The sequence below is a fragment of the Pongo abelii genome, chromosome 3 (assembly GCF_028885655.2).
Source record: "Pongo abelii isolate AG06213 chromosome 3, NHGRI_mPonAbe1-v2.0_pri, whole genome shotgun sequence".
NCBI lineage: Eukaryota > Metazoa > Chordata > Mammalia > Primates > Hominidae > Pongo > Pongo abelii.
The window spans coordinates 183,362,172-183,375,909 of record NC_071988.2 but is presented as its reverse complement, the minus strand read 5'-3'; the positions used below and the strand labels follow the sequence as shown (position 1 = coordinate 183,375,909).

Below are 13,738 nucleotides of genomic sequence, written 5' to 3'. Positions count from 1 at the left end.
CTAATTTGAAAAGAGAATAGGAGCATTGTAACACGGCAAGTGCTCAGGTGACAATGCCTGGAACCCTGTTTTATGAGACTGTGTGACCAGGGACTGAGTAAAGGACATGGGAAACCATCCATTACTCAATTGCAAGAATTGCTGCCTGGCTTTTGGGGATGTGGCGACCTTCAAGCACTGACTCTATCAGGCTTTGTGGTTTTCAACCATGCATCCTTAAATACTGTTCTCTTCCTTCCTCGGCCAAATAACTTCCCTTACGAGTCTCCTGAATTGCTGTGACATAAACGCTGACTGCAACTCTCCATATCCTTCGATATCCAGGTCCTAAAGTAAGCCACAAAATTTTCTGTGACTTTTAGCAAAAATTCTTGGGTAAGCCGAGGATCTATTTTAAATTCCATCATCTGTGCAGAGCTCAGGTTCACCTAGTACGCCATAGCCTACTGCTCCATGTTCTCAGTAAGTACTGAAGCAGTGCCTCTAGTGAAGGTGGAGGTAGAGTGAGCTAGGCTGTCTTTATTTTTAACAATGTGAGATATTTGGTGATAAACCAATATGTGGACTGGACATAGACACTGTTGGTACAAGTGAGAGCAAGAATAAAAACATGTATTTTTATTGTCAATGTGATCTCTCTAATATACATGAATGGAAAATTATAGCCACACTTGGGTAACACTATTTATTTTTAACATTGTGAGAATATTACCTGCAAAGAAAAATTGGTAATAAGTTTGTATTGTTTTTCTCATCGTTGGGTTATAATAATCTGTTGTCCCACAGAAAATGTTTTATGTGATTAATAACTGGAAAATAATGCTATTCATGGTGTAAAGGATTGGCAATTTCTATTTATTGAGAATCTACTGCATGCCTGGTAGTATACATACATTTACTGTCATCCTCAGAGCAAGGTGGTATTTTTATCCTCTTCCTGATGATGAGGAAATTGGAACTCGTGGAAGTCAAGGACTTTACCTAAGGTCACATTTACGTAAGGTCTATTATTTTGAAAATCTGGATCATGAAAATAAGTTAGCTTGCAATGAAAGCCCTTACTTCATCCAAAACAAGTCTCTTCAAATGAATCATTTCAGGATCTTAGCTTAAATCATAAAAGCAGTAATTAAAGTTGAGCCTTTTTATGAACTTTATAATAAACTACATTGATGAGGCATTCCGAAAGAGAAAATGATTTGGAAAGAAGAAATAACTATAACTCTTTTCACCAAAGTTGACAATCCATACCATGCTATGCTGACAGCCCACACTTTTCTACTGGCATTAATTTCCTAGAAAAAGCAGTAATTTTGAGAGTCAATTTTAACTCTCTTATTTCTCAGTCTGCAACTTTCTGTACACATTCTGACAAATACTAGACAAACTATGTTAGGCCTAATACTGTGCAGGATTTTATTATACTAAGCAGGCATGAAAGTTGAGAGCCTCGTAAATATTAATCAGAGACTAATGAACAGTGGGAGACCTCTGAATATCAATCTGTACTAGGGGAAATTTTGAATTAGAGACACCACTTCCTAATCAATAAATCAGTGGTGAAAAATTGCAGGCATTCTCATGCATCTGCTTATGTAGCTACATCTCCAGCCCTAAAGGAGCATACAATGCAGATGCCAAAATAGATGTAATTTTATCACCCCACAAAGATCTTCTGCATTTTTAACTGGATTATTTTTTTTAAATTTTTAATTACTTCCAAAAGTAGCTAGATTGTATCACAGAAAACTTGAGTACATTCGGTAGTATCAAAGTTAAAATTGTTCAGGAGTAAAGAGAGCTTGTCTCATTCTTCCTCATTAGCATTTGAAAATCTAGCCCAAAGGGACTAGAAGACTCAAGGTTAAGAGGAGAGCTGAAATGCCAAAGCTTGATTGGCTTATTGCTTTTATTCAGTGAGCCTAGTACTGCTTTTCCTCTGAGCTCATGTACAATTTACAACAGAAAGATATTTTTCAACATAATTCATAATTTTGCAAATAATACCAATATATTTACACACCTATACATCCTTAATGGTTGTCCATTAATAGAAAAATATTATATGTTTGTGTATAGTAAATGGAGTTCATTATTTTTTCAGACAAATCTGAGATTACATAGTGATACTTATGATGTTTATGATTTTTTGATGCAAAGACACAGAAATATGGGACTCAGTTGACAGTTTGAAGCTTTTTTATTCCTTATTATTCAGATAGGATTTTAAAACTACACTGTGTTTATACACAAGGCATTAATACTTTAATGAAAATATTTATAAGTAATTATCAACAGTATGAATGTTTCTTCATACCATCATAATCAAGACTGAAATTTATCCTGAATGGGTATGATATGAGCTGGGTTTACTGAAAGGACACAAACACATTTATTAAGGACACGGAAAAGATAAACAGTTAGCAAATAAGCTACAAGTAGTGGGCATCATTCAGAAATACACTCAAAATATTATTTTCAAATATATTGCTTTATGCCATTTCAAATACATGGAACAAGAAATAGGTACAAAATTAGGTAATAGTATGGCAGAATGCTATAATCAAGCTTTATTCACTAGCCCTGTTTCACTTTTTTATCACTCAAAATGTCTAGACTCATTGGAGACAGGGAAAGTTATGTTGATCTGCAATATATTCCCAGTGTCTTGCATTTAGTAGTTGTTTAACAAATATTTAAGAAAGCTTTATAAAGGAGTAGCTATACATTGAGAATTTTCATTCATATAGAAGAATTTGTACTCTCTCCAATGACAGCAAATAGTCTCCTCATAAATTTTAAATATAGCTAAAATTATAATGTGGTTTGTCAACTATATTTAAGGTAAGAAGAATGGAAGCAATTACAATTTTATGTCTATTTTCATAAAACATCTGTGCGTAGGCACTCCCTTTCTTCTGCAATTGCAAAACAGGACTGATTTTGAGAATATTTTATTTTTCTATGATATTTAATATATGTTTATTTATATTTTTGAGCTTGCTAAATGCTTACGTTTAAAATTTTAAAGAGATATTACTCTGATTGCACCATATTTTGTACTATGTGTGGAAATGGTCATTTTTTTACATAAATAAAACTACGTGTGATAATTATGTGTGATAATTAGCATAAAGATAATTACACAGGTGATGATAACATAATTGGCTTTCTTTAGAGTTTTTGTTTTGCTTTATCTTAATACTCATAATAAGGTAATTTCATTGTATTACTTATGAACACAGTGAATGGAAAAATATTTCTCTTATTTTTATTATGAGCTTTTAGAACTATTAGAAGGTGACAATATTGTTAATGCAAACATAAATAAAAGTCCTTTACAATTCTATTGGCCAATATCTACTTTGGATATAATTTTGTTTAATAGTTTCTATCTCATTGTATCTTGTTTAACTTATTTTTGCTAGAAAGTTGCTTGTGTTCTAGGTGAGTTTAAAAATATATTTATACTTGCCACAGGTATCTCTGATAATTCTCAAGCAATATTTAGCAAATATGCTTTGAAAAGTTCTGAACTAATTTAAGATCAACAAAACAAATAAACAAAAATTGTTTAATTGGCTTTAATATAAAAATAAAGTTCTTCATTATTCAGTATAGGATAACAAATAAAATGCAGGCATATCATTAAAAATAACAATATAAACATTGAAAGGTTGAAAAATGTTATACCTAAATTTATCTAAATAATGATGAGTGTCAGATTTATTTAATGGTCACAAAACAATATAAGAAGTAAATGAAATGAGTGAAACCAATATATATTCAAGCCTTTTACTCTTGCTGGGTTTGGCAATAGTTAACCAAGCTTATTTAATATCGCATGGTCTAGAGACTTACAGAATAATGTGTACTTCTTCTTTCCACTATGTTAAAAGCAAAATTTGTTGCTGCAATTAACTAGATGTATGCTTTTAATTATTTTTCTTTCTACAGCATGAGTCATGATGATTTGAATGTAATGAAAGAATGACCTAGGTAAAGAAGGAGAGTGGCACAATCCACAGATTAATTCTAGCACAATTGTAACACAAACTGCTGCCTCGCCTGACAATCAGAGCCTGGGCTTGTGATGGACCTTTCCACCTGTATCTAGTTTTTTTTCTTATGGCTAAAAACTCCATTGTTTCCTGTCTAACTCTGATTTTCATTTTTTTCAGGTTTGGATTTATTCTTCATAAAGATGAAGCTGCACTACAAAAAATTGATCTTGAAACCATGTCATACATCAAGACAATTAACTTGAAGGACTATAAGTGCGTTCCTCAGTCATTGGCATATACACACTTGGGAGGCTACTACTTCATTGGCTGCAAGCCTGACAGCACCGGAGCAGTTTCCCCACAGGTCATGGTGGACGGTGTAACTGACTCAGTCATTGGGTTCAATAGTGATGTGACGGGCACTCCATATGTCTCTCCAGATGGCCACTACCTTGTCAGCATTAATGATGTGAAAGGTCTTGTAAGGGTTCAGTACATTACCATCAGAGGAGAAATACAGGAGGCTTTTGATATTCACACAAATCTGCACATATCTGATCTGGCATTTCAACCATCCTTTACCGAAGCCCACCAATATAACATCTACGGTAGTTCAAGCACACAAACTGATGTGCTCTTTGTGGAGCTCTCTTCTGGGAAGGTCAAGATGATAAAGAGTCTCAAGGAACCACTCAAGGCAGAAGAATGGCCTTGGAACCGGAAAAACAGGCAAATCCAGGACAGTGGCTTGTTTGGTCAATACCTGATGACACCTTCCAAGGACTCTCTCTTCATCTTAGATGGACGACTCAATAAATTAAACTGTGAGATCACTGAAGTTGAGAAAGGAAATACAGTCATTTGGGTTGGAGATGCCTAAAACCCTATGATACAATTATTGAATGAAGCGTTTTACAATACATTGCACTTAATCCATTGTTTAAATTTACACCTTAACTTTTCAAGTTTATATCCTAGTCAAACAAAATTTACTTGGTTGGCCCAAATAAAATAAATTGTTTTTAACTAAGACATATACAATTAATTATATTGGTTAATTAGAAATACTCAGCACAATACTTAATGAGAAATCACATCAGTCACAAGAATCAAATGTGTAAATTATGCTTTAAACAATAAAGTAGGATTTAAATCATTTAAAAAACTAAACTGCAGGGAATTTCAGATGACATAAAGCACTATTTCATTTTGAGGGTAGTTTATTTTTTTTCTCTGTCCTTTTGGTATGATTAAACAAGAAATAAAAGGTGTTGTGGAACCTTAAAATTCTTAATTCAAAATATTCGGTCCTGTCCACTTTATAATATCTTGTGCCTTGAAGGGAATGTCACAGGAGGAAAAGGAAGACTAAAACCTGCGTACTAAATGCCCTCATAACTATAAATCTCTTGTTGTTAAAAAAACATCTCTTGCGCCAAATCCTGCCTTCAGTCTTTTGTTTAACCCTCAATGAACTATCAGTTGAAGGCATAAGTTGGCCTTAGGTTGTATACAGGTGTCAAACTCTACTTGACATTTACTGTATAATCTGCAGCATGCTGTAGAAAGTGGGGAGTAAGGGAGGAAAAATAATTACAGTCAAAATATTTGCAATCTATCTACTCATTTTGCTTTCAATCACTAGAGTGCATTATATATTTAATGCAAGTTTGTCTGGGATGTCAACTGCCCACAGATGTTTATTACTAGCAAAATAGATTATTTATTAATAGATTGTTTCTTTTCATATAGTCCAATGTTTCATCATCAGGAACTTTCCGTTCTAAAAAAGAAACATCACTTTTGCCTGCTAAAGTAAACCGTATATAGGGAAATTGACACCTAGGAAAAGAAAACTGGCAAGAGAATTGATGAGGTATTAGTGGCTTAGAAGAATTAGTAATATAAGTTGGGAATAAAGGGGTAACCCAACAGTGGTAAGTAAAAATGCAGTTCTCTATTGTTTTTGCTATTTAAATATAACGTATCAAAAAACTTTATTCTAAATAATTTCCCCAAATGATTTTTTTTATTCATCTCCTTGTAATCCTAAAAGCACCTTCTCACTATGTGCTGTAGTTTGAAACCTAACTAATCCTCCTACTTGAGACACTGTAGAGAAGTAAAAATTGTTGCTTCTGTTTTGTTTTAAGAGGAAACGAGAAGGCCAGCAGAAGTAGATTAAAACTAGAGAGCTGTTTTATTAAAATAAGCAGATAATTATCCAGGCTTAAAGTAATAGCTTACATGTTTTGAAAATCTTTGTACTTCTTTTTGTTTTATTGTTGCAAAAAAATGTTAATGGGCTGTTGAAATGACCTCCATTTACTTAGGGTAATCCAATAAGGTCTTTTTTAAATATACAAATTTTACTCAACTTTAAATTGTGTAAAACTGCTTAGAAACCTGAAATTTTATAGTGTGTAATATCTTATGTGTATATAGCATCCTGAGCTGTGTGACACAGTAGATTTCGTCTTAGCAGAAACATTATGCGAGGTAGATTTAATAAACAACAAAAATCAGCTTATGTTTCTACTTATTGAATCTGCTTTACTTTTTAGCAATTTTCTTCCTTGTGAACATGAACCATATAAAGTGTCTGTGACTTAATGATTTCATGTAAGTCTGTCGCATACATCCTTCTTTTGTAGCTTACACCATGTGGATGCTCTGTCTGTAGACATTGCTTGATAAAAGGAGAATAAACCTCTTACATTTTAACCCTTGAGAGTTCAGTCAATGATTTAATATTCATACCGTTTTTAAAACATTCCTCCCAATGCTTCAGGTGTAGTGTGGTGCTCTGCATTATTCCCAAAGTGATGAGATAAGGTGAAGGTAAAGTAAACTGAGATCAATCATGGAAAGAGAAGTTAGTTTGTCTTTTAATATAAAATCTAAATTGGATATCCTTTGATTATTCAATGTTTACAGCAAGGCATATATTCTTTACATGATGTCTATTTCTATAGAATCCCTTCTTTTCTTGTGTATTCAATGAAAATATAGGATTGGAATATCAAAATTATACTCAAAAGAGTAGGCTTTTCTTTCCATGACGTTATAGCATTAATCATACAAATATTGAGTCAATTTTTAAAAACATTCTGATTGTTAAATACTGACATTTGTGAGCTTTAAAAAATCAGATGAATATTTATGTTACAATTATATCTGAAGTAGATATTTCTTCAAAGACGGGGTAAAAGGTTGAGTAAGAAATAGCATACAGGGAATCAGTATGATCCTATGCACACCGTGATTGGAGTGTACTGTAAATACTCATATTAGCAATAATGTGAATGTGTGTAAAAAGTGAAAGTGAAGAAAAACTAGGATAAAATGATGAGTAAACTGCTTTAAAAAGAAGCTATAACCCCAAAGAGTAGATTTTTTTGTTCATTTGCTTTTGGTTTTTTTTTGAGACGGAGTCTCGCTCTGTCGACAGGCTGGAGTGCAGTGGCACAATCTCGGCTCACTGCACCCTCCACCTCCCAGGTTCAAGTGATTCTCCTGCCTCAGCCTCCCGAGTAGCTGGGATTATAGGCACTCGCCACCACGCCTGACTAATTTTTGAATTTTTCGTAGAGACAGGGTTTCACCATGTTGGTCAGGATGGTCTTGGTCTCTTGACCTCGTGATCCAACAGCCTCGGCCTCCCAAAGTGCCAGGATTGCAGTGAACCACCGTGCCCAGCCCCAAAGAGTAGATTGTTAACAGACAAAAAAAAAAAAAAAATGAAATTATAGCAATGACAGGCACGGAATGAGTAAAGGTATGAAAGCAAGTATGGAAATACGATGTGGGGAGGTCATTGAGCAAAACTGAAAGAAAGAAGTAAATGATTGACTTTAAAATTGTTGATATAGGTAAGACAAGAAAGTAGGTCATAAATAGTTTTTAAGGGAGAGAGGTGAAAATTGAAACTAGTTTAAAAACTTGGAATTAATCCAGGCAATAGGGACCTAACTATAATCTTTCACTGCTTCTGTAGATACTGAATAACGAACTTCCAAAAAGAGAAATGATAGTGAAAACAATATTTTTAACATTTATGATCTTTTTGATGGAATGAAAATTTAACCAAACAATAAGGAAATTGGGGGAAATGGAATTACTTAGATAACTTTTGCAAAAATGTGAGTTTATGACCTTTAATGCACGACAATTAAATTGAAAGCATATTTTAAAAAATAAGACTTGTTAAGGAACCATACCTGAAGTGGCAATTGAATAAATATGGATAATAAAAGGGACAAAAATGATAAGACTAAAATATGACACCATTGATAGAAATAAGAAAGCCTTGAAGGAGAACTAAATTGGAGTGACAGAATAAAGATCTGGATAAGGGACAAACTAAATGGAAATATAGGGCAATGGATATACTCCCAGGGAAGTGCCATCATATACAGCAAATAATCTAATTTTTAAGGGTTATTCTACCTTCTGGCTAATTATATCCACGTAAAGTTGAAGCACTTAAAATATTTGTGATTTAGGGCCTAATAACCTTTCTGATTCCCACTCAAAAGGTATTCACAGAATTTTATTTTATGAAATAAATTAATTCAGTTGAATTTTACTAATCAAGATATTTACATGATAAAATAATATGTTTAATACTATCAGACAAATTATTATATTGTGTAAATATTTGAAGACAGAAACAAGAACAATACCGATATTCAGGAAAACATCTTTGTATGATGTTTTCACTATTTATGGAAACCAATAAAATGAAATAAAAATGTACAACCCAATGTTGCAATTTTAAGAACTCTTAAGGGGCCCTTCTATTTTCACTTGCTACATTTAGCATGTTCCTTTATGAATGGGCAAAGAGAACAAAGGAAGCACCTACCGAATATCTATGTTTACTTTTCTTTCAATCACAGTCTAATATCATTTAGTTCTCCTGAGAAACTTCAGAGGCAGAAATGTATTCTGAAATTCATGCTATAGAAATTCTCATCTGCTTTCTTAAGTCATGGTAAATGTTCCCATCTTTCTAGAAGACTAAATCTTCACCATATGAGCATAGCTTTTTGTTTGTTTGCCTTTATAAATTACATAGTCCTGTTAGTAAATGGAAAAGCACTTAGCTTTTCAGTAATATTCAGCAGCAAAATGAACTTGTCTCTGTTGTATTTAGTGGATACTGCACAGCTATTTTACAGTAATTTACAGCTACAGTTGGTGAAGTGGAAAAGTTTTCACAGTTGTTCTTTTATACTAGAGTTTACCAATAATAAAATTCTCTATTTTGGGACTTATTTTCAGGGCTGTAATTAAGTTTGGCTGAAATTGACAAAGAACACACCAAAATACCAAACATATTCTGTTTTGATGTTTTGTGAATGTATTGAAAGACTATGTCTAAATACACATTTTCCTCCTTTTTAGAAGAAGAATCAAAATCACCTCAGTGCCAAAAGAATATTGATATTTCAATTGGAAAAATGTCCACATTATTTAAGTGGACAATTACTCAGTTTTTCAAATATTCAATAATTATTCAAATATTCATTATTCAAGATACTTTTTGTATTTCCCTTAAAATGAACAGTGTTATTTTACACCTGGACTCATAAACTTGTTCAAAGTTACAAAGTCCAAATAAAATATCTCATGATAATCAAGGCAGATATGTGAGAAAATACAGCTCTTTAAAAATGGTTAAATATGGCCGGGCACAGTGGGTCACGCCTGTATTTCCAGCATTTTGGGAGGCTGAGGCAGGCAGGTCACGAGGTCAAGAGATCGAGACCATCCTGCCCAACATGGTGAAACCCCCGTCTCTATTAAAAATTCAAAAATTAGCTGGTCGTGGTGGCGCATGCCTGTAATCCCAGCTACTCAGGAGGCTGAGTCAGGAGAATCGTTTGAACCCGGAAGGAGGAGGTTGCAATGAGCCGAGATTGTGCCACTGCACTCCAGCCTAGTGACAGAGCGAGACTCTCTCTCAAAAGAAAAAAAAAAAAGGTTAAATATTGACATACTCTGCTATGACTCTGCTCATCCACCTGCTTTTAAACTACTTCTGCTCTTCAGTTTCTGTCCTTTCAGAACTATTAACAAAGACTAGCCAAAAAATCAACATTTGACCTTATAAAGTACAATTTATCATTTTCTCTTTATTAATAAACATTATCTTCAAACATTAATTATTCTGTAGGGTAATTAAGTTGAGCAAGAGTGAATATATTGATAAGTTACTAACACATAGCAAGTTAATTTTATAGCATTTTTAAAAGTTGCTTGCTGATAGAAATATCATTTTTAATTTGTCTATTTCGGTGCAAATCTGCCATATGCCATGCAGTTTTCTACTTTAAAGCAAGTAAATACCTCACTGAGTGTGTGTGTATGTTTTAATTTGAGTATACAAAAGTGAAAATACATCTAGGGACAGTGGAGGATGAAGTTTTAATATTCAAATATATCCCATTAGTATTTTGGAATGCCTATTAAATCTAGAACCATGATAGTGAGTTACATAAAAGTTATTATAATATAAGATTCCTGTATGAATTTGCAGAATGACTATGGATCACAAAATCTCATATCTCTCATAGCATCCAAATAGATAAAAATACAGACTACCAAGATGTAAGGAGAAATCAAAGAAACACAAAGTCAGTGGACCTTCACTCTGGAGATGCTATAAGATCAAGTAAATTAGGATGTTTACTTATATACAGACTCTCAATAATGTAATACTAAGCTCTAATAAATAAATATACATATACACACACATGTATATGCATTAAAATCGCTTCCCTGATATATTTCACAATTACTAAAATATATTTTAAATCAATTACGAACACAAATTCCATAAAGGGAAACTGTAGAAATCAGTCTCAATTCATTAGAATAAACTGAGAAAAATTTCAATTACTTAACAAGTAATATATATGTGAACAAACATATAAGCATGTATATGTAAAAAGTATTCACAAATAGCCCTTTCAAGATGAAACCAAATTGAGATCTGTACAATCTGCAGATTCTCTAAATAACGAAAGTGCTAACACTATTCTGCAAAAATAATATGAAAATCCTTACATTGCTTAGAAAGAACAAAGCTGCAAAGAAAGCCATCCCCTCCCCCATACACACACACTGTAGCAGAAAAAGCTGGAAAATCCACAAAATCATATTGTTACTTGAGTCTCATAGACAGCTGGGGTTAGAAGTTCACCAAGTAAACTAATTTCCAATGAGGGACAAGGAATAATTTCACCCTTGGCATAGCACAAGAGAAAGAAGTGGCCTACATCAATGTATGTAAAATAAAATCAGCTAACATTTTAAAAACTTCTTCAAGGGAATGTCTAGGCTAGCTTATCAGTTTGGAAAGACTAGGGGCCTCAGACACAAGAAGAGATTATACTCATAAAATGTTTTCCATAGATCTTCACCATGTGCTCAGAAAAGGCAGGGTGGGAGACCAGAAATGGCTAGCTTCGTTGGTAGTGTAGTGTGCAAGTGGGGATCAGCTGCTTTGGGGAGATGGGTCTTGTCCCCTTGCCCTTACACTTCTGTCCTGAGAAGCAAAAATGTTAGGTAGCTAATGTACGGGCAGTCATCTGTCTCACCCCCAGGGAACAGGCAAGGTTCCATTGCTTCTAGGAGGAGTGAAAGCAAAACCTGTTGCCTCTGAGGAGGTGATGGCAAATATGCTCATCTTCATTGGGAAAACACACATCAATATATTGCTGCCAAACGAGAGTAAGACTCTCACTGCTGCTGGAGGGGGCAGTGAACCATTTCACTGTGAAAATGTACAGCACTTAACTTTTAAAGAGATACACTTTAGTAATACTTTTTTTTTATTAAGTCTAATTTGTCTGACATTACCAGAGCTACTCCAGCTTTCTTAGAGAAGCTTTTTGCATAATGTTTTTCCCTTCCTTTATTATCTATTTGAATTTTTCAATCTGAAATTTGTCTCCTTTAAACAGCATATATTTAGATCTCTCTGTACTCTCATCAGACTATATCTGTATTTTGATTGGATTGTTTACCCCATTCACATTAAATGTAGTATTGCTGTAGTTGGATTTAAATCTTCTATGCTATTTTTTATAGGTCTCCTGTGTATCCTGTTTCTCTATCCCTCATTTACTGCTTTCTTTGGAATTAAGTGAATATTTCCTGGGGTAATATTTCAATTCCTTTAATGATATTTTCACTTTTTAAAAATTGTTTTTGTAGTTGTTGCTCTGGGGCTTACCATATAAATCTTAACTGATTAGAATGAACTTCAGATTTATACTAACTAAATTCTAGGGAGATACAGAAATGTCAGTCCTATGTAACTTTCACTAGTTTCCTTATTTTGTGCTATTTGTGTTATAGTCAAAAAATGCCTAATCCTAATTATTACTTCATATGTTTTGTTTTTTAAAAATAAGAGAAAAAAGGAGAAGTACATATATTTATGGTTACAAAAATATTCTTATTTACTATTTGTCTTTATAGGTTTCTGTGTATTTAATTCTTTTTCTCATTGCAGTACAGGGACCTCCTTTTTGCTTTCATTGTCAAATATATAATTTTGTGGTAGGTCTGCAATAAAATATACATTTTAAAACAAATTATTTTATTTCAGTTAAAAAGAGGAAAAGAGAAGATATAAGCATTTATAATGTCTTCTTAATTGCATAATTATCATTGTTGGTACTTTGTGTGCACCTGTGTGTGTGTGTGTGTGTGTGTGTGTACGTGTGTGTGTGTGTATTCACATTTTTCCTATGGTCACTAAAGAAATTTGTTTAGCATTCTTATAAGGTGGATTTGCTACCAAGAAATTCTCTCAATTTTTGTTTTTCTGGTAAGGTCTTTATTTCACCTTCATCTACAAAAGATGAAGTTTCCCGACGTTAGATTGTTGATTGAATTTTTTTGCTTTACCAGTTAGAATATGTCATCCCATTACCTATTAGATGTCATTGTTTTTGATGATAATATGCTAGAATTCTTACTGAGATTCCCATAAATGTGACGTGTGAATATCTTGCTACTTTCAAAATTGTCTATTTGGCAGGGCGTGGTACCTCACGCCTATAAACCCAGCACTTTGGGAGGCTAAGATGGGTGGATCATTTGAAGTCAGGAGTTCGAGACCAGCCTGGACAACATAGAGAAACCCTGTCTCTATTAAAAATAAAAAAAATAGCCGGGTGGTAGTGACATGTGCCTGTAATCCCAGCTACTTGGAAGCTGAGGCAGGAGAATTGCTTGAGCCTGGGAGGTGGAGGTTGCCAGTGAGCGGAGATTGTGCCACTGCACTCCAGCCTGGGCAACCGAATGAGATCTTATCTCAAAAAAAAAAAAAAAAAAAAGTCTATTCGTTTTTGTCTTTTAATAGTTTTACTATGACATGTCTGGATTTTGATCTCTTCTAGTTTATGTAACTGGGGATCATTGAGCGTTTTCAATGTTTAGAATATTATTTTTTATTAAGTTTGGGGAGTGGTCAGCCATTATAATTTTTAATACATTTTCTGTTCCTTTCCCTTTCGTTTCTTCCTCTTCTATGGTAATTAATTATATGTATGGTAGTATAATTAGCAGTATCCCACATTTCTCTGAAGCTTATTGCATTTTAAAAACAATTATTTCTTTTGGATTTTAGATTTTTTAATCCATCTACCTTCAAGGGCATTGATTTTGTCTTCTAGCAGTTCAAATCTTCTGTTGAACAACTCCAGGGAAAATTT

The 13,738-nt window shown here is 33.5% G+C and overlaps 1 protein-coding gene across 2 annotated transcripts in view; it reads left to right on the top strand.

The window, feature by feature from the left end:
* The window catches only part of FSTL5 (follistatin like 5), an 807,547-nt gene extending 800,799 nt beyond the window's left edge, over positions 1 to 6,748 (top strand). For both annotated transcript variants that reach the window (XM_024246010.2, XM_054554669.1), the window contains one exon: positions 4,182 to 6,748. In XM_024246010.2, coding sequence (XP_024101778.1) covers positions 4,182 to 4,884 — 703 coding nt within the window. In that variant the 3' untranslated portion in view covers positions 4,885 to 6,748. The remainder of the gene's footprint in view (positions 1 to 4,181) is intronic.
* Positions 6,749 to 13,738: the final 6,990 nt, after the last annotated feature.